Source organism: Rissa tridactyla, chromosome 7, assembly GCF_028500815.1.
Source record: "Rissa tridactyla isolate bRisTri1 chromosome 7, bRisTri1.patW.cur.20221130, whole genome shotgun sequence".
NCBI classification, from domain to species: Eukaryota; Metazoa; Chordata; class Aves; order Charadriiformes; family Laridae; genus Rissa; species Rissa tridactyla.
The window spans coordinates 15433203-15460471 of record NC_071472.1 but is presented as its reverse complement, the minus strand read 5'-3'; the positions used below and the strand labels follow the sequence as shown (position 1 = coordinate 15460471).

The following is a 27269-nucleotide window of genomic DNA, read 5'->3' as shown; positions in this document are numbered from 1 at the left end:
ACCTTCCTTCTTTCTTGTTTTACTCTTTAAGTCTCCTGCTTAGGGACTCTATACTGGGTTTCAAAACCAGAAGAAAAATCAATATCAATTATACCACTGCATTATTAAGAAAATTGTTTCCTTTGTGATTGGCAATAATTTCAATTACCAAACTAATAGTTTTATTACCCTTAGTAAGGCCTTTAATCCCTAAAGTGTGCTGAGATAAACTTTCAGTATTCTGTATTGCTGTAATGTTCAACTGAAAGACCGTCTCAGTGCAAAAGGAAAGAAAACACACTGTGTGAAAAACTAAGCACCAGAGGCCAGGGCTGAGTGCCACAGAGGCCAGTTGTGATGCTGATTTACACCAGCTGAAGATATTCTCTACCATGCTCCCTGTTCCAGAACATCTGGAGAAATGTCCTGCAAATCACGTTGGAGCCTGGGTTTTCCCTAATTGGCATCAACCTTGTAGCAGGAAGCAAGGAATTTTATTATTTTGAAATCAGGCAAGCTGGTGACTCAATTTTTCGGCTTTTCTCAACTCCATCTTAAAAGTAGTCACAGCTTTGGCCCTTGCTAGTTTAGTCTGATGCTGTTCCAGAATCTTACTGCTCAAATGTGCTGCTGTCCCTAGTAAACGTGCTTGTGATTTGGTACAGGAGTGCCAGGGGACAGGTACCACTTTCTCCACCCTGCGTTGTGAAATGCAAAGGAGGGAATTTCAGCTGGAACACGAGAGGAGCAGAGAGCAGGCACCTGCCAGTGCCAAGCCATCTGCTTTTGTCCCTTGGGTGCACTAGGCATTGATCCTTTCCAGACAAATGAATCCAAAGTGCAGAGGGAAAACTTGTGGTCTCTTAAGCAATGAACCATGCCAGCTCAGTGCATCCGGACAGGGTGATGGCTCTGACTGTGCAAGCATGACCCTCTGCCTTGTGGCTAGCAAGACACGGTAGACAAGTGCGTGGGGATAAAAATGAACAGGGGTAATTTGCACACAGGCGTACATTGGTGGTGGGAACCGTTGAGGAACTGCCTTGCATATAGATATGATGATATGCAAGGTTTTTTAAGGTATTTTATACCAACTATCAGTAATAAGCACTGAACTGCTGGAGTGATACAAACTGCACTCTGGAACATCACAGGGGAGAACACCAGCCTCAGGTTTTATGGGCAAGCAGGATGTTTCCTCTGCTCAGTCCTTCCTTGGCTGAGCTGGACCAGGATGCTCTGCATCAAAACCCTAGATGTGAAGGGACCTGGGTCAGAGCTAGTTGTCTTGACAGTCATGCTAAGGGTCTTCCATTCCTAGTAGGAAGGCAACGGTTTTTACCTACTCATCTCTATGTTGAGAGCTGTAACCCGACCAAGAGGTGGTTGGATAGAGGCACAACTCAGAGCTGGTATCCCCATGGCCATGTCAATCAGATGCAGGGATGTTGCCCAATGATCCCATTAAAATCATATTGGAGATGATGATACAACACCTCTCCCTACAGATAAGCGCAGTTGCTCCCTGAAAATTTGACTAGAACCCAAGCTAAACTATTTAGTTTAGCTCAAAGTCTGTCATACTTTGAAGCATTAAGTATAATCCAATGCATATTTGTCCAGAGACAGGCCATTTTCTGAGACTGTCATATATAGAGTTGCACTCTATATATCAATACATAACAAACTATGTTTGTTAACTATGAAAGGAGCTCTGTGTGAAGGAAATATTACATAAAGAAAATGATCTTTGCTGGAAAGAAACAGCTCATGGGGTGGTTGTTTTCCATCACATTCATTTTACACCAATTCACCCTCACCTCCCAGGTTATAACCTAAAGGGCTTCACACACCTCATAGTCAATATCCAAGTGATCCGAATCCCCCTTCGTTCGGAAATGCTGGGTGTGCTTGTCCACCGTGAAGTTCACTTGCTTGTTGAAGCGCTCTATGAGAACCGAGTGCCAGTGCTGGTCATCCAGGAGGCTGCCCAGGGTGACGGATGTGTGGCTGTTACTGAAGTGCAGGTTGGAGTCCCCTGGAGGGGCAGAGACAGGCAGAAGACACCAGAGTTACCCCCAGAACCTTAACTGAAGCCTGAGCGCTCAAGGGGAGCGCAGAGCAATGCTCCTAGATGCACACTGGAGCTCTACCCATCAGAAACAGACCCCTGACAAAGCTTGCCTGAGATTCTTTGGGCCTCTTATTCATGTAAGTAAGTACATGCACATGCACACAAACACCTTTTTCCCCCTGAAATTCTTGCAATAAACCAGGAGATTTTCCAGATGCTACACACACGCTCTGCAGCACTCAGGGAATTGCCACTCTGCTTGTGCCCTTCGTTCTGCTGTGCATTTTGAGGCCCTGGTGTTTTAAGACATCCTTTTGGATTGCACCAAAACCTCCGATCTGTTCACATTAATACTGAACTCCTGAAATTTCAGTTTCTACTATGTGCCTTTTCTATTTTAACAAGAAAGTTGCACTTGCCCATTTTCAGAGAAAAAAGCCAAAAGTCAATGAAGCAACATGAACGCAAGTGTTTTCTTCATCTCAAAAAGATTCTTAAACCTGGCCTAGATCTCCAAAAGTTTAGATCAAGAGTTATAAAAATATTTCGGCCCTAACCCTGGTGATTTCAAGCACTCTTCTGTTTTCCAGCTGGCTACACGTCTAAACACTTCAGAGCCTCTCACTGAAAGGGAGTGTGTGCCCTTTTTCATATCCCAGCAGAATGGAGAGAACACATGCTCCAAAACTGTCAGGCAACATGTGAGCAGATTCAAGAGCAGATATCAAACCCCTTGTCCATGACATATGAATGTACACAGAGGATTTGAAATGGCTAAAATCTTATCTCAGGCTATATATTCACAACAGCATCTCCTCTGGAAGAAGTACTGTAATATATTTAACCCTACTATATTCTTATCCTAGTATGAAACATTTGAAAGAGGAGGACAAATCAATGATTTCAAAGAATCCTACATTCAGAGGCTCAAGATGTAGCTACTTGGTCCAAGCAACATCCAAATAACAAAACAGAAAAATGCTGCATTATCATTTCTACTCTTTGATGAACTAACTAGAAAGAGAGAGAGAGACAGAGAGAAAGAAAAAGAGAGAAAGAGAGAGATAAAAAGAGAGAGAAAGAGGGAATTAGTTGGAGACTAAACAATCAGCTTATGTAAAAATTAAATCAAAGAGCTATGGAAAATTGTTACTGACATTTAAAACAAACATAATTAAGCATGAGTGAGGAAAATGCAGATGGAATTATCTATGAATTCTGTTTTAGTACCTCCAGTTTGCTCCCACTAGTTTCTGAATTCTTTTAACTCCCCAAGTCATAGACAGGGGACTGAAACAGATCCTGCATAGTTGCCTGCTTTATCTGCTCTAGACAAACTTCTTAAAGTGTCCTGGAACTACTAGTCCAAGATCTGCCCTGCTAATACTAGACATTAATAGATGCTACATCACCCATTTTTATTAAAACCAGCCTTGGCAGTCTAAGCACCACGTACGTGAACTGCAAATGGCTCAGATTACTTTATTGATCAAAGTTATTAAGACTGAGAGTGGCAGTGAAAACCTTGTACCTTAATTCCCTCCTCTCTTTGCTCACACCCTCACGGTTAACACGGGGAGGGGTTTTGTTTCAGCTTTCCATCTGGATGGGCCACTGGGGCTTTCAGACCAAGTTCAATACTGGAACAGGGTAAGTGCAGCTCCTGTGCTGACCAAAATACAGCAATGCAGGCACGGAAACTTCTGCCCAACTCAAACTCCTCAGCATGAGAAATGTGAGTCAGCAGGGACTGCTGAGGCCAGTACCATGGGTCACCCACAGATGAAGCTAATGAAGATTTTGCAAAAAGGCTAGGAGAGGGGGTATGATCACTCCTACTACAGTAGCTCCTGCCATTATCGAAGTGCTGTAGTGTATTCGCCAGGGAAAAGCAAGCATCCTTCTACAGAAGGAAATTAAGCCAGCCTTTCATCTGTCCCTCTGATCCAACAGTGATGGCCTTCCAGATATTCGCACTTTTCAGCTGAAACCATATCGAGAAGCAAAGCAATGCCAGCGTGCACAATGTTTTGATCGGGATGTTTTCATTTAAATTCTGTATTCTCAGCTCAGTTCTGATCACAGAATGGAAAATATAAGACACAAACCAAACACAAACCTCCTGCACTCCAAACCAAATTTTCTGGGAATGTCATTCTCAAAAATAATAGTAAAAATAAAAAAGGAGGAAGGGGAAGAAAAAAAAATATTTTTTTTTTAAATCACTGCTTGAAAACACCATCAAGCAAAGGTAAAAACTTCCAAAGTAGTCAGAGTAGCTCAGCCTTGGTCGGCACTCGTTAGAAAAGTCAAGGTCTCTTGGCACAGCTATCGTGTCCTGCATGACATCAGTCGAGCCTATTCTCTTTTGCTTCCTCTCCCACCTCCTCTGACTAGTTTTTAAACTGTGAGCTCTCTGAGGCACACAGCATGTTTTGTTGATCTCAACTGGAGTTTCCAGATACTGCCAACAATAGATTATAGAATAGAATATAAACGATAGATTTATAAAACCAAAGCAAGACAATCCTTGTTACAGTAATATGTGAACCAACAATCCTAACTACCCTTACCCAGGTTGATGTGCAAGGAGAGCTTCCCTTTCTGCAGTTCCAAGGTAATGTAGTCTCCACGTTGTCCTTCCCCATGGAATAAAACTCCATCCCCCTGCATGCTCTTGAACTTCAAGGAAACCACATCTTTGAATGTGCTCATAAGCTTCTGGTTGAACCTGTAGAGGAGTGAACTTCTGCCATCGAAGTCTGCAATATCTGACTCTGGGAGAAAGAAGATGGCAAAATGAAGAGGAGGGGCAGCATCAGGACAGGGACCGTCATTTTTTCAAATATCGCTTGGAGCCAGGTATTCTCAGAAGCGTACATCCACACGATGTACGTGGCATCTAGGCAACCACATTTCACCCCTTTCTACTCCTCTCCCTCTGTCTGGGGAATGGGAACACTAGGATAACAGCAGAATTCCTCTGCGCTTTTACTCCTCTCTCTCAGGCAAGAGTGCTTTCCTACTCAACTTATTAGAACAGAACAGGTTCCCTTCCGTCGTACTGAGATCTCCAGAGCATACCTTGCCACTTTTGCTGTTTGTCCTATAAACACACCCAGGATGTTATTCATTACGTTGAACACTTCAGTTCTCACTCCACTTTGCATAGCTTCACAATCATCTGTTGAGCTGTTTCTGTGCGTCGGCCATGCCTGCATCCACCTTTGCATCCAAATAAGCCCCATCTTAGCCTCTGAGGGTTGGCTGCTTGTTTGTGATGGGTGTTTATCAACCGTGTTTCTGCATGCAAATTGACTAGGCTGGCAGGAATAGCCAAATATCAATTCAAAAAGCTTTTGAAGGGATTTCATGGGAACTGGGCATCTAAACTGATTATACACCTTTGAAAATCCTATTAGAAACATATTTTCCCCTTCAGCCAGCCTCTAAAACCCAATCACTGTGATGGGAAACAAGCTTTAAATTCTTCAGTTGCAATTAATATTTCCTTTGGTGGCAGCAGCACCCTGCAGTACTGTCTTTCCTTTATAAAGTGGTATTTTATGCAAAATGTATTTTTAGTAAATTTTTTTAAATATATATATAAAAACCCAGAACATTTCAAGTAGCTTTAAGTACTTTTAACTAATATATTGTATTCAACATGTAACTGACAGATGTGAATTCTATTCCAATTTCTATCCAAATGCAATTTGACAAAAATTATGGATAAAATATCTACTTGAAAATAATAAATCTGTCAATTTGTATTTCCTGCTGTTAAGAAAATAATTACAAATTAAGAACACCAGATGATGAAGAATCTGAACAAGGGTTTACTAAGCTACATAACTACTGGGATACATGCATAAAGACAAAGAATACCTTCATAGTAACCAAGAAGAAAGAACATAGATCTTTGTTTGCAAACCACACGTTTTAATGGTAATCCAAAGTTATTAGTTTTACATTTTCGTTTGAAAAATAATTGAAAGTTCCCTATGCAAAACAATCAGGACTTCCAGGTCAGCAACAGCATTGTGATTAACGTCGGTGATTTAAGTCACCTAAACTCACCTGAGAGTTCTCCTATCCTTTTGAGCATTTAATGGTAGTTTCATTTGCTCCTCTTTAAAAACAAAAATAATAAGGATTGGGTTTTTTTCCCCCCTTTTCTTCTTTCTTTTTTTTTTTTTAAACTGGACCAAGATTTAAAAAGGTTTGCAATTAAAAACTATTATGAGTTCAGAAAATAAAAGACCTGTTAATGATTGGTTACTATGAAAACTACCAACAGTGACTTCCGCATGTCAATATGCAAGTTTGATGGCACACTTACAGACTTGGAAGGAGCTCAAAATTTAAATTTGATGCGAAATCCTGTCACTCCAAACCTGATTCCATTCCAAATCAGAAGTCAACTGATTGTTTCTTATGAAAATAAAATGACAAAGAAATTCAACCCTGGAAAAAATTCACTCCAGCATAAACTAAGACCAACTTCTTATTTGTGATGTCAGAATTATAACATGTTGCTTAGCATCATACATGGAACAGTTGCTACTTTAGGAAGTATCATGAATACAAAAGTATTTACGCCATCTGCTTTTACTGTTTTTTACTTCTGAATTAAGTGTTCAGAAAGAGCTCCTTCGGAATTGCTGATTTCTCTCTATTGACACCTTGACTGCCAGTTTCTCTAAAGGGAATTAAATTCATAGTTTAGTTCTTATGAATTTCCCCTAGCTACATTAAATATGTCAATTTGTTTAAAGTAAATTGCAAGTGTATCATGAAAACGGTTTCATTTTAACACAGGCAGGAATTAGGAAATAGCTTATAAAGAAGCTACAGTCTTTGATTTCCAGTGCGTTTTGCAGTTAAAGTTGATTTACCTCCTAGCTCTCAAAAACAAAGATACTGTAAGAGAGCACTGATTCAATGTTGCTGTAATAGCGGCTCCTTCTTCTTAAAATCCAAGCCTTCAACCAGTCTGAACTCACACTTCAGTCCTTGTTCTTAACTCTCCACTATGCCTCAGCATAACACACGGTTTTCTGAAGAGCTCTACCACTGACATTAACAGAGCATAACACAAAGGAAAACCTGTTTCTTAAAAGTTCTGCTTCACTAATTATTGGTTGTGAGTTCACTGGCCAATAAACAGCCCTGAACGAAATGGGAATACGTCAAATAAATGCTAACACTGGCAGCCAAAAGTCATTAGTGGCAGTCTGCATGACAACAAATCGTTGGCTTCCTGTTAAAAATTGAAAGATACAGCACAATTCTAATACAGTCAGTCCAGAAAACCTGCTTGTTTACTTAGTGTTTATTTAGTCCATGTATGTCCATAATCCACTTGCAGCAAGAGAATAAGGATCAGAAATCGAAAGTGAGATCAGGCTAAAGACACTTCTTTCATGTTATTCTCCTCTGACCAGCAATTCAAACAGTTGCCTCGGCTGTAAATACATACGTACTTCTGCCCACAAGTGAAGAAGTTCCCATAAAATAGAAATCATTCATCATGCTTTTCTGCAATTCAGCAGAGTTTCTGGCCCCAGGGGTCCTGGTTACATTATTCCATTTGAATTTGCTTTCCCATCACAAATTCAAACATTAAAGTCACTTGGGAGTGGGTGGAATCACAGACAGTTGAAGCTAGATTACCAGGTTAATTCAGCATTTAAAAAAAAAAAAAAAAAAGAAAAAGGGAATGCGACCACAGGGTTTTCAACCTGTGGGACCAGCTGTGCTGAGAGAAGCCAGGCTGGGAACATGGAGTTTACTTGTGCAGCAATCCGCTCCTGGCAGCAGAGAGGATACACGTTCATTCTGACAAAGACAGTTCTCCCAGTGATTTTTTGAAAAAGTAAAGACCTTGATGTCAAAGTTATTCCAAAATACAAAAATATCCTGTGGGAACAGTTGCAATTTGAGACAGGAACTTTTTGGTCTTGCACTTAGGGCAATGAACAGCAGCGGTAACTCCCTGCAGGAGGGAGGAGGACTGTCCCTGGTCTGACAGACGTCTCTCCTGGCCAATCATGCCTCAATGGCTTGCGTGAGGCTGAAGCAATCTGACTTCCCTCTCCATCCCCCTCTCAGACATGCAGTCCAAGGGATGAATGTGGATGAGCACCTCAGAAGTGACTGTTCTGCTAGGCAGCTCGCCCTATTGCAAATCTATGTTTGCCTCTTGGTAAGCAATCATTTGTTTGGGTATTTATCTTATGCAGCTGGTTACAAACACTACTGGTCAATGCCCATCAGCCATTAAGTGGTTCTCTGCAATACGCTCTTTTCCATCTCATAAGAAGACAAAGGAGGGGATGGAGGAAGGTGGGGGAAAAAATAATAAAAAAAAATAACAAGAGAGACAGAATAAAAGATCCAGTAAAAATATCATTTAATCAAAAAGCACAATATCAGATCATATTCCCTGAAGCAATGAGAGCAAAAGATTAGAAATCGGAGTCCTGAACTGCAAATGAGGAACTCTGCTCTCAAAAGCAGAAGATAACCTGTCTCGCACCCTATCATTGTTTCTCCTGTGTTTTCCCAGTCTGTTAACTGCATATACACCTGACTCTGCTGATGCACTTTGGGCTGTTAACCAGTTATAGAATATGATCAGCATCTTCAATGCAGCTATACATCTTATCCCATAAAAGCAATTGTGTCAGCAGATTTTTTTTTTCCCTGCGCTAAGCTAACAAGACTTTTCCCAAGTATAAAGATATACCCATTTTCCCCTCACCGCCCCCAGCATCAAAAGCAATCGGTTTGCCATTTGTCTGAACACATTCTCTGTTGCAGCTCTGGTTATCTGTTACAGTCACACGGCTTCTGGAGCCACTGCTGCAAAGGGTCAGTGCAAGCTTACATGTACCTCTGCATGGAAATTTCCATTTCACTCATCATAAATCCTTTTCTGAACAAGAAACATTAATGTATGTTTTCAGATCAAGATCATCTTCCTATCTCAGTACCTGTTTCGAAGATGTGAGATGGAATCTTTACAGGAATTTCAAATAAATGTAATTAATTTTCATTTAAATACATGCTTTCTGTGTAAGAAAGTAAACAACAATTAGCACGTGTCATCTGTGAATTCTTGCTGATTTGACGGCCTTGGAGTGCTTTGTTGCACAGGAACTTCAATCTATACGGGACAGGGTCAAGCACACTCACGTGTCTGAAACAGCTCTGCTGTTAAGAACATGTTTTTATGTTCCAAAGAAACAATGTCCACTGGCAGCCAATTAGAGAGTGAAAAAAAAAAAAAAAGGAAAGGGTGGAGGGGAACAGAAAAAGGAAAAAAAAAAAAAAAGAAGAAAGCTCTCTTGTTTGACAGAGAAGTTTTGGGGATAAATTCATAACAGTAAATAACTTCCAGCAGGAGTAATAAACAACAGCGAGTGCCATTCAGCAGCACAGTGCACTCACATGTTAAATTAGCCACTTTGGCATCCACTGCACATAGCAGTTAATCTCTGATATGATTCTTCAGTATTTTTTGTTACTTACTGTGTCCTGGGAGTGTTTGGTGGCCTACAAGATCTGAAGCCTTCCACGTGCCCCCCACTAAACAGTCATCTTTGAAAGATGTGTTTGCCAGAAGTTACCGCAAGGTTGTGTTCCTGGGACCTCTTCAGCAGAGTATGCCACACAGGACAGCCACGCTCCAAAAATCCAAAAATGGGAGATCAGAGCATTGCACTGGCACAGGAGCATCACATTCACCTAACTTTGCATCACAAAAATGCTTAAACAGCAGCGAAGCCACAAACCTCTCCTTCAGCTGTCATCTTCTGCTCAAATATGCAAGGTTAAAAAGGAGCTGATGTGAGCAGAGACCACCCAAGGAACCACAGGCTATTTTGCACGCCCTGATGTATCACAGCGAGGTGCTCAGCTGCACGTTTGGCAGTAGTCCTGGGGTTCTAACAGATGTGCAGCAGCACACAAAATTCAGACAGCCTAAGCTGTCACTGTCCCCAGACTTTTGTTTCAGCCAACCAATGAACGCTGCCACTCACACAAAATGGGTCTCCAGCTTGCCTGTAAATGAAAACTTTACTTGTGCAGTTTTTTTCCTCGGATATCAATATAAAGCAACTCTGTTTTCAGATCAGGTGCCGCGCTTCTGGGGCAACATTTGCCTGAAAGGTGGAATGGACATCCAGCAGTCCAGCATAATCTGAATTTCAACCTGCTTCTACAAGTGGGCTCAGAGGTAGAAATGACCCCACAGTCAAGCGTGCATGTTTGCGCAGGATTTGGTTCATATGTCTTCCCCATGCACGTGTTGTCTTTTTATCTTATACTTCAGGACTGGATCCAAAGCTAAAATGCGAATGGAAATCCTTTCTTCCACTTCAGCGGACTTAAGATCAAATACTCCGGGTTTGTTTACCTATAGAAGCCTTCTCCAGATTTGTTTACCTATAGAAGCCTTTAAGTCATTCCAACGGCTTAAAGAGGATTGGGCATAACTGGGAATTAAGCTCTTATGGATGAATTTATATCACCTGAAGCTTTTGGTACAGGTAGTGATTATAATGGTGTTCCTACTCCCTACCTCACATTCCTTCTGTCATAGACACACAGATGAAAGGGTCATCTCTTAGAGATGGTGCACATTTGGGACATTTGTTCTTCTTCTAGCTCCATTTCCTTCCTGGCTTGTCCAACAGCCTGTGTCTAGTGATTTTTTTTTTGTCATTTTTTAAAATTCTTTTCAAATTACTAATATATCTCTTGTGCCAGAATTGAACGTGATGGATGACTATGTATGCTGTCAAATATTACAAAATGCTGTTATGTAGGTGTACACCAGCTCAGAATCTGCTGCAGATATTCTGTCAGTATAACAGTAAAAATGACATTTTATAAATGATCAAATATCTTTTGTACAGTGCTGGAGTGCCTGGGTTAGGAGTAGCCAAGACTGTGAAACTATATAAGCAAAACTTGTAGACAGGTATTGCTTGGCACATGCAATTTGCCAGAGAGAAGTTTGAATGGCACATTTATATAAACGGAATGAATATTTCAACACTCCGTAAAACTTTTATGAATCCCTTTATTTCTTTTCTGGCTGGCTTCAATCTCATACCTTAATTCTGCACAACCATTTTTATTTCCTGTAACTGCAGGGTACAGGACAAAGATGAAGACTTAGATGATATTAGCACAAGAAAACTCAGCCTGCAAGTGACTCTGAAGTCTTCTTCATACCACAGAAGATACAACCACAGTCTGACATGAAAGTAGTGCCCATGGAGTAGCACCAAAACACATTCAGCTACAGAAGTTTCAACCATCAGTTTATTTGTTGCATGTCTGTTTGGACTATACTCGTCACTGCAGAGGTTTGGTCATCATTAACAAAAGAAAGCTCTTTGAAAACAGATGAGAGAGCTGCTTTGGAATGACACTGTCAAGGGCAGTTGGTTTTGATTTATAGGTTTCAGTTTTCACGTCCACTGGTAGGGCTGGAAAGTGTCTCTTGCCCTAGTGACCATCCATCCAGGCGGGTCTATACGTAAATGAATGATAGTCCACAGTGCCATCAAAGTAGTCTCCATCAAAGTAAGTAGCGAAGCAGCATTTAAAAAAAAGCTGGATGGATCATTTAGATCTACACACAGACCATAACAAGGATCTTCCTGTGAAACCATGTGAATCAGTCCTGAGTGTAGTGATGATGCCACTAAGAGTCCTGGAGCTGTGTCTCTGTTCAACGGGATCATGTGAATTAAAAGGTTTAAGACACTTTGCTCTTTAATTCTGCTCATATGAATTTAATAAATCTCTCAATTAGGAGTTCTTCTGCTTATTATCTTACAACCCCTTTTCTGCACCCATCAGGAGCAGATGAGGACCTGAGCTAAGTGGGGAGATGTAGAAGTGCAATAGGGTAACATGATGGTGACTTGTGCCACACCATGTTGAACTTACTGGTAAAATGCTGTTAATCCCCTAAACTCTCCCCAGCAAAATCTCTCCTGTCTCCAGCAGCGTCTCAAGTCAAATTTGACCGTTTCAGAAATAAATCCACAGCCACCTGAGAAACAAATGCCAGATTTGTGTTTCCTCATTTCTGGACTTTTTTTCATTTTGTGCGAGGGAGAAACACTGGTCCTTTTTCTTTACGTTCATAGTCTTCCATGGCGATAAGTCATACATCTGCAGCAGTACACCAACATACCTCTGTGTCCGAAATGTCCCAAGGCAACAATGTTTATAGGTTGCTCCAAAGTCTATGTGACAAAGCGCTGCAGACCGTGTCTTAGAGCATCATCACCACGATTTACGAAGAAGAGTGCCAAAAAAAACATTCATGCAAAAGCAGTTTAAGTAGCCGACAAGGTCGCTACTTTCTGGAGCTATAAAGTCATCAGCATCAAATAGAAGTACCAGCTGCACAATCTGCAGCACTTCCCTCAACAACTAGTTAACTTGCCTTAAAAGCAAAAATGAACTATTTTAGCAGAAGGTGGTACCATTCCTAAATAAAGCCCTACAAAAGATCCCAAGTAGCTCTGTGCCCTCCAACGGGGCGGGAGCTTTTGCAGCATCTGACTGCCTTGCACTCACAAGAAGCAGCAAATTGCTCTGTGGTGGGCTCAGGAAGCTGCACCAGCTGAGCTAGATGGGCCAGCACATCCCTGAGCAGAAAAGCAAGAACAACTACTGAAAAAATAAACGACGCCTATGTATTTCACGTTCCATTTTAACCCATAAAACTTGTGCTGGACCCCTCCCACAGCACTGACAGCATCAACAAAAAGCTCTTTGAGAAAATGTGGGTTAAGACTTACTATAGGTGCAGCCGAAGACCTCAACTCTCAGTCCTATCCGCCCACCGACATTCCACTTCAGAGGGACGAAGCGCAAGAAGCGGGCTTTCACGGAGTGCAGAAATTTGTGGTGAACGACACTGTCAGCGTTGCTGTTCCCTGTGAAAACCTGGAAGGACAGAGAGCCTTGGTGAGACATTTAGCACCAAGAGGTGACTGCAACATGCTGAATTAAGGCTGTGAACTGCCACCCCTCTTCCTGATTCTCAGTCTCAAAAATTACTCAACATTATTTAAATTGATTGTCAAGTTTTCTTAAAGTGCTGTGTCTCTTAGGCAGGGAAAGGAGGGAGACCGCAGCACACTGAGCACCTCAGCGGAATAGGGGGATCTACACAGGGAATTGCAAAAGGAGATTATAGGTGGGGATGTTACAGAACATGATGCATAATTTCTGCAAACCCAGGATATTCCTGTGTTCCACAATACTCCATCGTCCCCTAACATATCCACAGTCCCTTCAGCACAGCAAAGCATGGGGCCCAGGTTAGCCTTCGGTGCATTCAGGGTAGTAGAAAAAGATGGTCACAAGGCACTGAGGCTGGGCAGAGCCTGGGAAGATGAGCAGGAAAGCATACATCTAGACACACCACAGAAAACTCAAGCAAGATAGGGGAAGAGATGAAAGCTTACGTCAGTACACAGGAGAGTCAGCATTTCGACTGTGTTTGCACCCAAGAGAGTCAAGGCTTGCAAACAATAATAATTTAACTTTTTTTTCTTGCCTATTTGATTAATTGCCCGCAACTGCAAGCCAAAATTAATGGCCCTACTCAAAATTATCACTCAACAAGAGGAAATTCTCTCATGGATGAAGAATGACTGCAGGATTTCAAAGACAAGCCTTAAAAAAGACAGGCATCCAAATTCTGATCCCGCCTGAAGCTTTTTCAATTCATTTTTTTTACACCCTTACTCTGTAATATCAGGCTAGAAATATCACAGACTTCCTGCTATCTTCAAAACATTTGAGTAACTCAGCTAGGATTTAAATTTGAAGCTAACAGTTTTGTAAAACATGAAAAACAAAGAGAGAACTTACAAAAAACCAATCTCACAGGAAGGCCGTATTTGTAAGAGGTCCTTTGCTTTGTAACTATAAAATTTCACCACAAAAAGTTGTACCAGTTTTAAACGCTTCTGCAGTTCAAAAGCTGGCACCATTCACCCAGGCAATACAACTGCAAGCACAAATTGAAATAACCCCAGTAAAACAGACCTACAATTCATTCCTGATGGCCGACAGATGAGTTAAAGAGATTGGGGGTTTCATCTCCGTTTTGGAAAAAAGGACTAATTACCAGCTGTTTAAATTCTTACTCAAATGCAAGCATTCCAACTTTTTCCCAAAGGTTGTTAAAAATGGTGTAAAATTTCAAATTCAGTGTGTTCTTTTTGTACTACACCCAGTGTGCCATTGTTTTATTTGAACTATATTCAATAAAAAATATCCTTGAATATTTCGAAGGCGCAATACTTTGAAACCATACTGTGCTTTTTTCATTTCACCTTAAGAACACTATGCTGGGAAAATTCCCTTATATGCAATAAGCCTCATTTTCCACCCAGTCACGAATGCAAAAGACAGCATATATCTCAATTCCTGAAACATGCTTTGCAAATGCATTTCATTGCTGGTATTTCTTCCCACCGAAGATGAACAATTTTACTGAAACGATCTCTCACAACCCCAGTAACCTCAGTGAAGTGAGGAAGGACCCTTCAAAACATGCGATCTGTAAAACTACTTTTATTAGGAGCTTATCAGGCTGAAAAAGGTATATAACTCAGCTATCCCAGCTACCCCTAAAGCTTTCCTTAACCTGCATCTCTTATTCTGAACTTTTTATGCACAAGATCTTGTTTTCTACAAGTATTATGTGATGGTTAACTAACCTCTCACAAATTCAATTATATTATATAATTAAAAAAATTTTTGGATGGGGATTCTTGTTGATCTTAATTCAAAGCTAACCACATACGGCAGTTCAGCAGCCTTGCCCATCAGGTATGTTTTGAGGAGTGCCAGAAGTAGCGCTTCAAGATATCCTGGGCTTACTCATACTGCTTTCCAGATAGGAGCCAAATTCAAATTCCAGCAGAGAGTATTTCAGAGTTTTTTTCCTTTTATTTCAAATGAAAAACCTTGTTCTTCTCAGTAATGAAACTGTCAGCAGAGAGTAAGTCTCACAGTCAGAGCTGTGGCAGTGCTCACATTTTTATTAAGACACTCGTGGATATGTAAGATGGATAAAGGGGAGTGTTGTTTTCTGTTTGTTTGCTTAGAGAGCTCATCCTCTTGGAATCCTGTGATTATGTAATAATCTCACCTTTCAAAAGATAAAAAAGAAAGAAGGAGGAAGAAAGAAGAAAAAGAACAGAGGGGGAGCAAAGGGTTTCCAGTCCTCCCAGTTGTGAAGAAAAGCTTAAAATGCAGTAACTGGAATGCGAGTGAAAGGTGAAAATTAAGAGACAAAAAAAAGAGTACACCTTAATATCGCAATACTGTGAAACAAGGGTCTAAGTTGTGGTTTTTTTCTCATAATCCTCTCATACACAAGGCTGTCAATACTGCACATTGCGTCAGAGGCCCACAGGTAACCATTTTTTGGTTTATATAAAAAAAGAAAACATTCTGGGAGAAGGACTAAGTTGAAAAGCGCACCACCTCTAGAAGTATCTCCTTGCAATTACAAAGTAATGGGAACTAGGTGATTTGTGAATACGACTGTGTGCTAAACAGCCCACACGTTCCTCGCTGCCATGAGTGGGCCCTCGTGGCCACTGGAACACCGCCGAGGCAGCTCATGACCACCTGTAACTGTTGGTAAGGGCAGTCTTCACACCTCTCTTGCAGGGCAAACATGTAAAGGCAGGTTTTTTTGCAAAGCTTGTGCAAACGGCACACGCAAGCACAACACACGGGAGCGACACCGCCGCTCGCACACCCAGCGGCAGCCTCCGGGTGACTTTGGGGACTGTCTCAAAGCTTGCTTAAGCTTCTGCAAATCGACAGCAGGCTTGCAGGCCGATAAGAAGCTTGCTTCTATCTATTTAGCACCTCCTGCAGACCATTTTTTTGCTTATCAGTCACCACCCAAGATTGCCATCATCTGGAAAGGGTGCAGGTCTTGGGTTAGAGTGGCCAGACCCTGTTAACCCCAAACTTGCTGAGCCAAATGCTGCCCAAGGAACCGGGGGCAGGAAAAGCTTATACAGCGACCGTGTCAAATGACAATTAGCTGGGCAAAGGCCACCGTCACACTGATTGGTCAAGCTACAGACCGACCTGGACTACCTGAATGGTTGTCCCATCACAATTTGGGAATTGGGACCGAGACCCCCACCACCATCAACCACGGATCAACGAGACGCTGCTGAAATTCCAGATGACTGCCGAGACATCGTGGGGCCTGTGGTGGTGACCATACTCTCGCTGTACTCCGTAATACTGCTTCTCCTTTCTGCCTGTCCTCTACTTTCGCCTTTACTCTATCGCTCATCTCAGTGACTATTGTTGTGGAATAACAGTAAACCTGCAGTGAGCGGCATCTGACCTTGTTTGTGTCCTCATCTCACCCTTGGAAATCATCGTAAACCTCTCTCAGGCCCAACGTAGTCAGACCGGGATGTAACACAGGCAAAGGAGCTTTGTGGTTCTGCCAGGTAAAACAGAGACAGCTGTAACCCACTGTCCGCAAGCAGACCCAGGTGCCCACCCGCAGGCATCTGTGCTGGGTAGTTTCCTTTACGACACCTCAAGGAAGAGCCAGAATCACTCACATCCAGCCTCCAAATCAGTTGACTCCTAACATGATGTGCAACTATGTAAAAATGCCCCTCCCACAGCGAAACATCATGTCAGTAAAAATAAACCCTTCAAAACTCCAATACATCACTTCCAGCAGTGTTTCTCAAGCTTCTCTAATAACCAAAGAGCCAACAAACCTTTGGGGGGGAAAAAATCCACAGGCAACGCTGTACCCATCGATCTGCGCCTACGAGATGGTTTTGCATGCAGCCGGCACATCGCTGCTTGCTGCTAACTGTGGGGCATCACTGTGTATGCCTTTAGGATTGCTTTGATTTTTGCTTCCAACTCCCACTGCTATACAGATCACCTTCCGATGTTTTATGGACCACCTGTGGGCTGTAGACCATTGATTGAATAACACCAATTGCCACAGATGGTCACTTGAAAACTTAGATCCACAGCAGACACAGAAATAATCCATCCATTAAAGAAGATGAAACAAGGATCCAGTACCAGATTTCGTAGCCCTGGAGGTTCAAATATTGATTACCAGTAAACTTATTGGTGAAAATGGCAGAAATACTTCCCCTTGAGAAACAGCCTCTATTACAACTTGTTGCTGATAGGGATTAATTCATAGGAACAAAATGACAAACTAGTGAAGAAAACAAAGCACCATGCCATTTCCCATGCAACACAGTTGCTCAGGGAGGAAGCGTAACACTGAAATCTGTGGTTTCTTATAAGCCCTGTAAACACAACAGACTGATGATTTACCTGGGAAATTCTGCTTCTGGCATTCTATGGGGCTTATAAATCAAAAAGCTCCATTAGCACCAAATATTACCACCAGCTTCTTGAAGGCAAACACTTTTCCCTAGTGCCAGCAGCTGTAAGGTTAACAGCTTGCCACGGGCAGGGCTGCCTCTCGGACCAAGCTTGTTTCACGATGCCTGGCTGCAAAGTGCCCCAGTGTGACACAGACCATGGCACTACAGTAATATTTTATGAGGCTTTTTTATGAGCCAGCAAAGGCAGGTCCCACGGGCACGAAGAGGTGAGGTAAGAACAGCTGCAGTGGTTCGGAGCAAGGTCCAACCAGCCCAGTGCCGCCTCTTCAGCACAGAGAAAAGAGTATGAAGAACACAAGCACATACAACAGTTTTCCCAGTGCTCAGCCCACCTGATTCATGGGTTATACTGAAGTGGAACAAAGTAGAATTCCAGTTTAGATGAAAAAGAAAACTTTTAAAAGAAGTTTAAATCTCAAACCCACCATCCTTACTTGGAATTTGGATGCATGACTCCCTCAGGAAAAACAACAATTCAAATGAACGGGCTGTTTATACAAATCTCTCATTCAGAGGGATCCCAAAAGCTGTTCAAGGGTAGTTCAGGAAAATGTCAGGCAACTGTGGTGAAATATGACAGTCGTTTAATAACCCCGGAGACACACATTTGTTTCTCTACCTCATGTATTAATTCAGATCTACGCTAGGTCACACCAGTGAGATCTGATGTGTGAAACTTTAGATCACCCTTTGGCCAAACTCTTAGGCTGGTCTCCACCTTTAGACAGACAAGTGGAAATTAGGTGCAAGAAAAGCGTCTGCTCATGAAAGCGTAATCGAGTCAAAGGATAGCATCAGATGCGGCACTATCTCAGTCTCCCCTGCATGCACACTCTGCACAGCAAATGGCAACTTATTTACAGAGCTGCAGAAGGTGGTTCCCATAATGACTCTGCTGAACATATTTTGCTCTCCCACTTTGTTAGGCAGGTAATGGGATGGGTTCAAAATGAGTATGCAAGCAGCAACACAGGCACAATCAGCCCTGAGCAGCGAGCAGGCAGACCTGAGGTTAACTACCTTCTAGGGGAGATATTTTAAGACGTATTGAACACTCTCATTTCTGCCAAAGTCACTCTGATGAACTGAGCCAAAGAAAAAAAAAAATCAGATTACAAATGTGCAGAGGGCACATAACACAGATGTTAGCAATTTACAACATTTCAACCTTCACTGAAAGAAATACAAGCACAGAAAAGAGCACTCCACCTTCAAATCTCACCCATGACATCACAGTGTGCTGCCTCCGGTGCCTAAAGAAATAAGGACAGGAGCGCACTTAATTCAAGCTATCCAGCAGCTTAGTGAAGGAACGAAAGCAAGATAAAAAGCAGTGAAGCCTTCAATAAATCCCAAAACTGCAATACTTAGAGTAAAACAATGTCATTCTCTCTCTTAAACTTCCTTGCTAGGATGAGAAAGAGCAGGAGCTAGGAGTTAGCGCTGTGATACAGGACACGCTTCCTGGTGTTTGCCTCCCAGGACTTCCTCAGACATTTGAGTGTACGTGCACTGTAAAGAAAACATGGATTTCCAACTAAGAAGCAACATGAAAACCTGAAAGAAGGAGAAATTCGCATTGCCTAGCTTTTCACATTTTCTAGCTTGAAATAAACTCTGACTCAAGGATAGCTTTTATCTTCTGCAGCGGCAAAAGGATTTTAGTTCTGCTTGAATTTGCATTACCTGGGATGTAACTGAGTGGGGCCATTGAGTGTGGGTATTAAATACGGGGTTTAGGGAAGCCAGTAACTGAAACCGTGTTACAGTAAGGGTTCTTCATCTCTGCTTGTATGTGTGGAAAGAGACTGAATGCTACCATGACAAGGACACAATACAGCCACAAATGGACCATATGGAAACGCAGCAGCCTCCGATTTTAATGGTGTGCTACAGGGGTTTTTTCCATATAAAAATTATACCGCATCAGTGCCTGCTAGCAACGCCTTGGGCCTGGACAGGTTTGTGGTGACTTTTTATAACAATGAAAATTAAAAAATCCATTTAGTTTCTGCTGTGAAATGAAAACAACTGTCAATTCAGGCAATTCTAGAAACTCCCCCCTTCACCTTAGCCCCCCTCTAAAACTTAGAGAGATTACACACAGATGTAATAATAATAATAAAAAAAGATAAGATAAAAATGTGGAAGAAAAAAAAAATACAACTTCAAAGTTGTAACTGTTCTTTTTATATTTTACCTTTTCTATATACTGTGCATGATGTCAACAGTGAAAAATGTTGCTTTGCTGATGTAACGGAAAAAGCCCTGCCCAACACGTCAAGCCAGAATTGTGAATATCCTTTCATGAAGAAAGGCCGTGAAACGGCTTTGCTGTCATCTCAATCACCCCGTGTCCAGACCGGGAGCTGCTAAAAGCTCCACCGAATTTGGAGGGTGCATTAAAAGCAGCTCTCCAGCAGAGGGGTTCATGGCAGGACCTGGCCCCTGGGAGCTGCCCTCTTTCAGCACGTGGCCTTAAAAATCCTTTTGCTATTAGAGGGGGTCAGATCATGGGGACAAGGAAAGGATGACAAAGACGGCTGCTCAGCTCCTTAAAGAGCTGCAGTTTAGATCTTTGTTTTCACGTACCACAGAGCCACATTGGGCACATGGACAGTAAACCTATGCATTGTGTTTTCTCACTCCTCTTTCTCAAGAGGCAAGTTAAACTTTCTTTCAATTTTCTTTCAGCTGCTCTCTGTAAACAAAGTACATTTTTACTGGAAGTACAAAAAACTTGCCTGCTTTGGAGAGTCGATGGGAACCTTTTCCACTGATTTAAGCAGGTTTCAGTCTGAGGCCAAGAGGAAATGGCCACCAGCCTGGTCCAGGGACAGGAGGGTGGGATGTGTCCTCTTAGGACATCACTCGCCTCCAAGCATCTCCTCCTACTTTAGGTCTCTCTCCTTTTAATGCACCATGGTCTTCACAACAAAAGATAACCAATCATTTCTGGCTAACAACCTTCTGAGATGAGTTGCCCGTTTCCAGGCTCATGTTTTCCCTTCCAGGTTAAACACTATGACTCTAGCTAGTGTAAAACTTATCGTACCTTCAGAAAGAGAAGCCTCCGTTCCGCTTTTCTTTCTTAACAGCAGCTACATTTTCCTCTTTGAAACACCCATCTTTGACGAGAACCTCAAAAACAATCCCACCTGGCACAGAGTCAGAGCTGTTATTAGGGAGGAGCAGGGCGGGGGGGAAATAAATACACCCGTCAAAATTATCCTCCCATAACATATTATCTGAGGAACTGACAGTTCCCTTCCCATTCCTCCACCCCCAATGGATTAAAAAAAAAAAAGAAAAAAAAAATAGTTGGTCTACCAAAGAGGTAGTTTAACTTCCCTATGCAGTAAGAATTAAAACAAATGGCTGCAGTATGGGTTATCAAGCAGGGGTCCTACTGGGAAATATGCATTACATCTGATACTTACGGAGGGGCTTACTGCTGTGCCTCAGCAATGCAATGTCCACCTCGGCTCCTAAGTACTAGTCACCTCTGAGCTACTGGCAGTTTCTGCACGTCGCAGAGCAGTCCGGGGAGAGAAGACGCAATTATGTGGCAGGGTCCATACTACTTCATCACTTCCTTGAATAATCTGCTCAAGTGGGAAGGTTATTTGCCTCTAATCTATGCCATTACACCGACTGCATACCCTTCTCTCTGGTTAGTTAATTCCCAAATACAGGAAACAAATACCGTTAACAACATCATTAGCCTCAAACAGATGACTGCCCAACATAAACCACATTTATACTAAGGATGTTGTATATTATCCTTGTGCTAACAGTAGAAATACTCACAGATTTTCCAATAAAAAACTTAGATTTTTATACTATCAAAATATTTTCATGAGAAAATGTTTTATTTTTTTTCCCAAAACTATCCATTAAGACAACCTGTGTAATACTTTGTTTTAGACAGGTCGGTATCAATCCAGAAAACATCAGTGTAATGATAGTGACATTAAAAATATGAAGCTTCTTGGGTCCCTTCAGGACAATGAAACATTTCGATTTAGACCAAAGAATAGGAGACAAAATATTACAGACTTTTTGAATTCTTTGTGCTTTATTTCTTTTCTTTCTCTCCTGTTCTGATTTACCCCTAGCAAATTCTAATTTCTTTTCTTGTTTTGGTCAGCAGCACCTGCCAAAATGCTAGACTTCTATACTGGAATTGACAGTCTGATCTTCAAACAGTTGGAATTAGTGTCAACTTGTTTCCAGATTCTGCCAGACCTTGGCAAAGTCTGAGATATCGTATCCACCAGAGACCATTCACAGTAGGCAGCTTGGGTATGGTGATCTCTTTTGAAGACAAGAGAATTTAACAAATGGGTAATATATGAGCTACGTCACTCGACCTCAGGACTAGAAAACGGTCCTTGTCCTCTTCTGTTACTTACATAGATGTAGCCCAAGTGCCTTATCCAACCTGTAGTTGGACAGGCTGCCCTTCTTCTTCCCAGCAATGGACCAAGTGCAATTTCCCTGCCCTACTGAGACACTTTGCATACAAATGTGATGTTGCATCTCACGTATAGTTGCATTTTAGTGATGGAGAACTGATCCCCATCTTTAGCTTTTAGAATCAGCTCTGTCTTTGAAGCACTTGGAGGTGAAGCTGTTATCGCCGTTATTATTATCACTGCTACATAAATTAATAATAATGGAAGCAAGAAGCAGCAAAATTAAACCCGTAAATTACAAGTCTAAGCTAAAAGTCGGCAGCTAATTCCTGTTTCTGCTCAGCCTCCTGCACTTCATCTTAAAGGCAACCCTACATATAGATGGTATTTTAAGCTATATCAAAGCATAGGATAAATATTTCCCCAGTACCTTGACTAGATTAACCTTAGCCAGCAGACTGAAACTGCTCTTTCCACTGCCAACATTAATCACAGATTTCAGCTGTTCTTCTGCATAAATCTCATGGAGACCTTCATGCTTTACATTAAATTAGTGGGATTAACAATGCGGTGAATGTGTTTATGTCTGGCAATGTTGGCGAACTCTGGGAACCTTCCCTGTATTTAGCTTCATCAAAGTGCGTTTAAATAGCTAGCGCTGTACACTTGGTATCTCTCTCGTTCTAATTTGCCAGACGGAACCAGCAAGATGACACCAGAGAGGTGTTAGTTATTCCATGCAACAGTGACCTCAGATGAATATTGCGCTTCATTATCTTACATTATTTCCCTGTTCTGAAGTTTGATGGCATTTTCATTTGGATCAGTGAAGTAATATTCTGTGGAAGAGGATAAACAGGTAGGCTTGATTTTCTCCAGTGTTTTATAACGCACTGAAATGCACATGCATGCACACATATTTTTTGCTATACACTGCCTTCTGTATTTCTTTTTTCTCCTTTGAATAGGAGAAAGTTCACATCCTAGCCAAGATAACAACAGTTAACATCTCAAAAGGGCACTGTAGACTGATCTCACTCTACTGTTCACCTTACTCAAGATCTTCTCTCAGGAATGCCATCATCATAAAGTACACAAATACAAGGTTACAAATAATACTAACCATAGTGATATCTTCTAAGGTTTGTTATGCTCTGCCTACAAAACCACCATATAATTGCCAATAAATAGAAAAAAATACACGTGTTTGACCATGTATTTCTCTAGACTTTTTTAACCATACCTTGTTAAACTGCAAATTCTCCTGTGTCAATACACCATGAGTTGCACCCTGTATTGGTGTAAGTCCTTACCTCACCATTCAGAGCGGTGAAACGATGCTCGTGTATGCATTGGCTGTAGTCTTGGCCTAGTGCATTATATAGACGTCTCTCTTACCACAGGAGGGTTAAATCTACTTGACATAGCTTCCTCCTATAAAACCATTACTGTAATGTTTGCAGCATCCTACATTTATGCCTTGTCATTCCACTTTCAAATTGGGGTCCATCATTGAACCACATTAAATTAACGTCCAGGACACTAAAGCAACCTAAAGAAACCACTTCTCTTCCTCCTGAAATAGAGTAAGACGAGCTTTTGCAACGTCTCTGCGGTCATAAATACAATGTCTTCCAAATGCGTGTCTGCCCATTAAGTTTCAACCACACATTTTATTACGCCAACCACACCAAAAAATCCTCAGCAGTAGGCTCTGAAGATCATGATGTTCTCTAAACTACAGCATGAAAAATGTAACTTCGTGATCCAAGGAGGAGGTAGCCTGGCATTCTGACTCTGAAGTGTAAATTTTGCCTGCATATGCAAAAGTCCTGTAATTGTTGCTATGGTAGGGCATTAAATCAAGTCATGATACATTCAGCAGGTCCAAGATCAAAGTAGGCTGTAAATAAAAGGTGCTCCATAACTTTAAATTTGGAAATGAAAAGAAGAAGAACTGCTCAGTGAGTTAGAAATTTCAGGACTTGTAAAAAACATATTTAAAAATGAGCATGATCACTGTGTGGCTGAACATAATATTTCTAAGCCTTGCATTACGTGGCAATAGGTTCAGGAGCCTCACACGCTATTTTAGAAATGTAAGAATATTAAGAAAATTAGTTCATTTCCATATGGACCTGCATCCCAACATTTACCTTAATGGATTCTTTGAAAGAAATCGAATCAGAGTTAGGCTTATGTGAAGGAAAATTATTTAAATGAAGGGAAAAGGAGAATAATATTTTAAAAATACCATGTCAATAATTTCAATATAATGCCTCTTAATACTAATTAGTTTGCTTTCCCAGAGTGTTCTTTTACTACACTACTTGTAAGCTGCCCTTTCTCCTTCCACACAGTTTTTCCGTAATTCATAGCCAGGCAAACACTTAAGAACTAGAAACCTTAGGAGTCTCACCAATTGTACCAACATTTCCCATTTAAAGACAGAAAATGAGACTGGCAAGGGGGAAGGGGGGGTGGGGGATAAATAAATAAATTTAAAAAAAAAAATCGATAGCTGCTTAACAAGCCTTTCTCCCGAGGTGTGAAAATCTAGCACACAGAGCTCTTTTATTCTTTTTAATCTCCTGATCATAGGTGAAAGAAAGGAGCCATGAGTTGGATCCATGGAAGAGCTTGCCTTTAAAACACGAAATAGAAACACCAATCATTTTTTGAAAATATTAAGATGAAGACATTGGGTTTTTTTCCTGAAAGCAGTATGAGTAGCTACACCTTGAAAAGTAATAAAGAAGGGAAGAAAGAAAGAAGTGTTTTAAGACAATGCAACCCACAGAGAAGAAAATTAACCTATTACAGGATTTCCTTTCAAAACTTCTGCATACTGTGAGGCCTGCATAATAAGCTGTGCTAGGACGTGTGTTCACTGTTCAGTCTTCAGCAAAGATGAGCTCATTTTCTGTGACACAGGACTGTGCAAATATGAAAATTTCACTTCTAATGAAGAAGGGCACTGATACATCCTTAACTGCATCTGCATCTATACTATAGTTTCAGGCGCATTTGAACTCATCAGGTTTCTGCAATATAGTATTAATGAACACCTGAAGTGGTACTCATGCTGAGAAAACACAGCATTAAGACAACAATTATTTAAAACACCACTAAATCAACACATTATGACTAAAAGAAGATGCGGCAATGCTGCAGGCTCACAGGTCTTTTATTATATGATATCCCTGGAGAGTCTCAGATTAGCATTCTCATAGAGTCCAATTTCCCTCTATGTTGCAGTTCATATTATGTATTGAGGAATGAATTGAGCCAAATTCCTTATTCTTGATTACACAACAGGACAGAAATTGAAAAAATGCACACATTGAATCAGTAAAGCACGGTCTCGGGAAGTCAAGTCCCATTTAAGCAGAGCATGTCAATACGGGTCTCTGGGGTTATGTCAAATGTACATGTGCTAATTCTGGAAGTCTAACTAACCTGGGCGAATGCCTTATGTATTTGAAAATAATCCCATCAGACATGTTAGTGGAAAGCAGACACTTGGAGGAGGCTGTGCAGTTGAAGGGTACAAATGACATAAGGATGGAGTGTGAAACACTGGTAAAAGAAAGGTGTTACATTTTAAAAAAAGGGTAGAACCCAATAAGGACAATGAGTTACTACTGATCATCCAAATACCTATATGGATTGAAATTCTTCCACATTAGAGAGTTAGATCTGGGTTATCAAGAACATGACCAGGTGATGTTACCATTTCACACAATGGTAGATAAGGCAGTAAAAAAGGATCCATGACTAGGGAAAACAGACCTCTCCACCTTTGAATAAAGAGGGTAACTGCCATAGTGACTTAAACTCTGAATTTCAGAAAATAGGAACGCACAACTGCTGGAGTTGGTAGGCAAGATACCTAACACACAGACACAATGCTTGCGTTAGACTTAAGAAGGACTCAGGATGAAAACATTGCTATTGAGGAGCTACTCTGCAACACCGGCCACACGACAGTGAAATTCAACACACTCAAGAGCAGAGCTACACACACACAAAGAAAAAAAAATTCCGTTAAAGGAGAGCTTAATTTCAAAAAGAGGAAATACGTAAAAATTAGGACTTGATAGAAATTAAAAGTAACAACAGGAGAAATTAATTAAAGCACCACAGAGGTAATTTAAAGTCATCATATTAGACATTAAAAATGAATATATGGCACTCATTCTGAAAACAAATTTCTTTAAAAGGAAAGAAATAAAAACAATTTGGTAAAATGAGAGATGAAAAGAAGCTATTTGAAGTAGGAAGACTTACTTCTTTAGAAGTAGTCACAATTAAATGATGAAAATGGAAGTCAGGATCTGCTCTGTAAATACAGAATACCAGCATAATGTAGAACTTAAAAAACAGTAAGTCATTTTATATAAGGCATAAAAACTAGCAATAAATACCTTTTTAAACATGTGATAGGAAAAAAAAAAACCTCCAAGAAAAAGTCTGCAGGACAGCCTTGAAGAAGACAAGGCCGTAGCTGAGATGTTAAATGAATTCCTTGCATCAGAGCTGAGTAGAATTCGGCTTAGGGTGTTTTCAACTCTAAGCTCTTTCTTTTCAGGGAACAGGTGAGAAAAAATATTTTAAATTGAAGTACTGAATTAACATATAAAATGAACAGAAGAAAACCACTAAGCTCTGTTAATACTCTTCCACAAGGAAATTCAATATAAAACGTATCAACGATTAGCTGTGATGTCTATCCTATCAAGGAAATTTACTTCATTACTAGAGAAACAGAAGGTGGCAAATGCAGGAGCATGTTTTAAAGGGCTTTAAGACAAGCCTGGGTACCCACATGCAAATAAATCCATAAATCAGTAGAAATTATTTTAAAAATCAGGATAAGCAAACAAGCAGATCATTATATAATGACTAAGAGATGTCGTAATTTTTTCAGAGGGAAGACAGACCACACAAATTTATTAAAGTCTTCAAAGGAATCAGTTTATGTATTGATAATGATGGTACAATTTATACTATGCACTTGCACTTTCATCAAGTTTTTGTTGAAAATCACTGAAAGGCAAAAAGCAAACAAACCAAGCTGATACATGACAAAAAGGAATGTGCCTTTATGGGTTAGTAATTTATTAGAGAAACTAACAAAGAAAGGAAAGAAAGGTTGGGAAGACAATTATCAGTGGACAGTAGAGATATCTAGTCTGATCTATGCTATTTCTCGACTTCGTAAATGCCTTATCAAAGAAAACACGACATATAGAAAACCAACACAACATCATGATAACTTGAAATTTGGTGGGTTGTAAAAATACTGACTGACTGCAA

The 27269-nt window shown here is 40.9% G+C and overlaps 1 protein-coding gene across 3 annotated transcripts in view; it reads right to left on the bottom strand.

Annotated features, from left to right (window-relative positions):
* Positions 1 to 27269, bottom strand: part of CNTNAP5 (contactin associated protein family member 5) — a 300020-nt gene that overhangs the window by 156430 nt on the left and 116321 nt on the right. For all 3 annotated transcript variants that reach the window (XM_054210191.1, XM_054210194.1, XM_054210193.1), the window contains exons 4-6: positions 12889 to 13036; positions 4627 to 4830; positions 1833 to 2017 (exon numbers count right to left, since the gene is read on the bottom strand). In XM_054210191.1, the coding sequence (XP_054066166.1) occupies positions 1833 to 2017; positions 4627 to 4830; positions 12889 to 13036 (537 nt within the window). The remainder of the gene's footprint in view (positions 1 to 1832; positions 2018 to 4626; positions 4831 to 12888; positions 13037 to 27269) is intronic.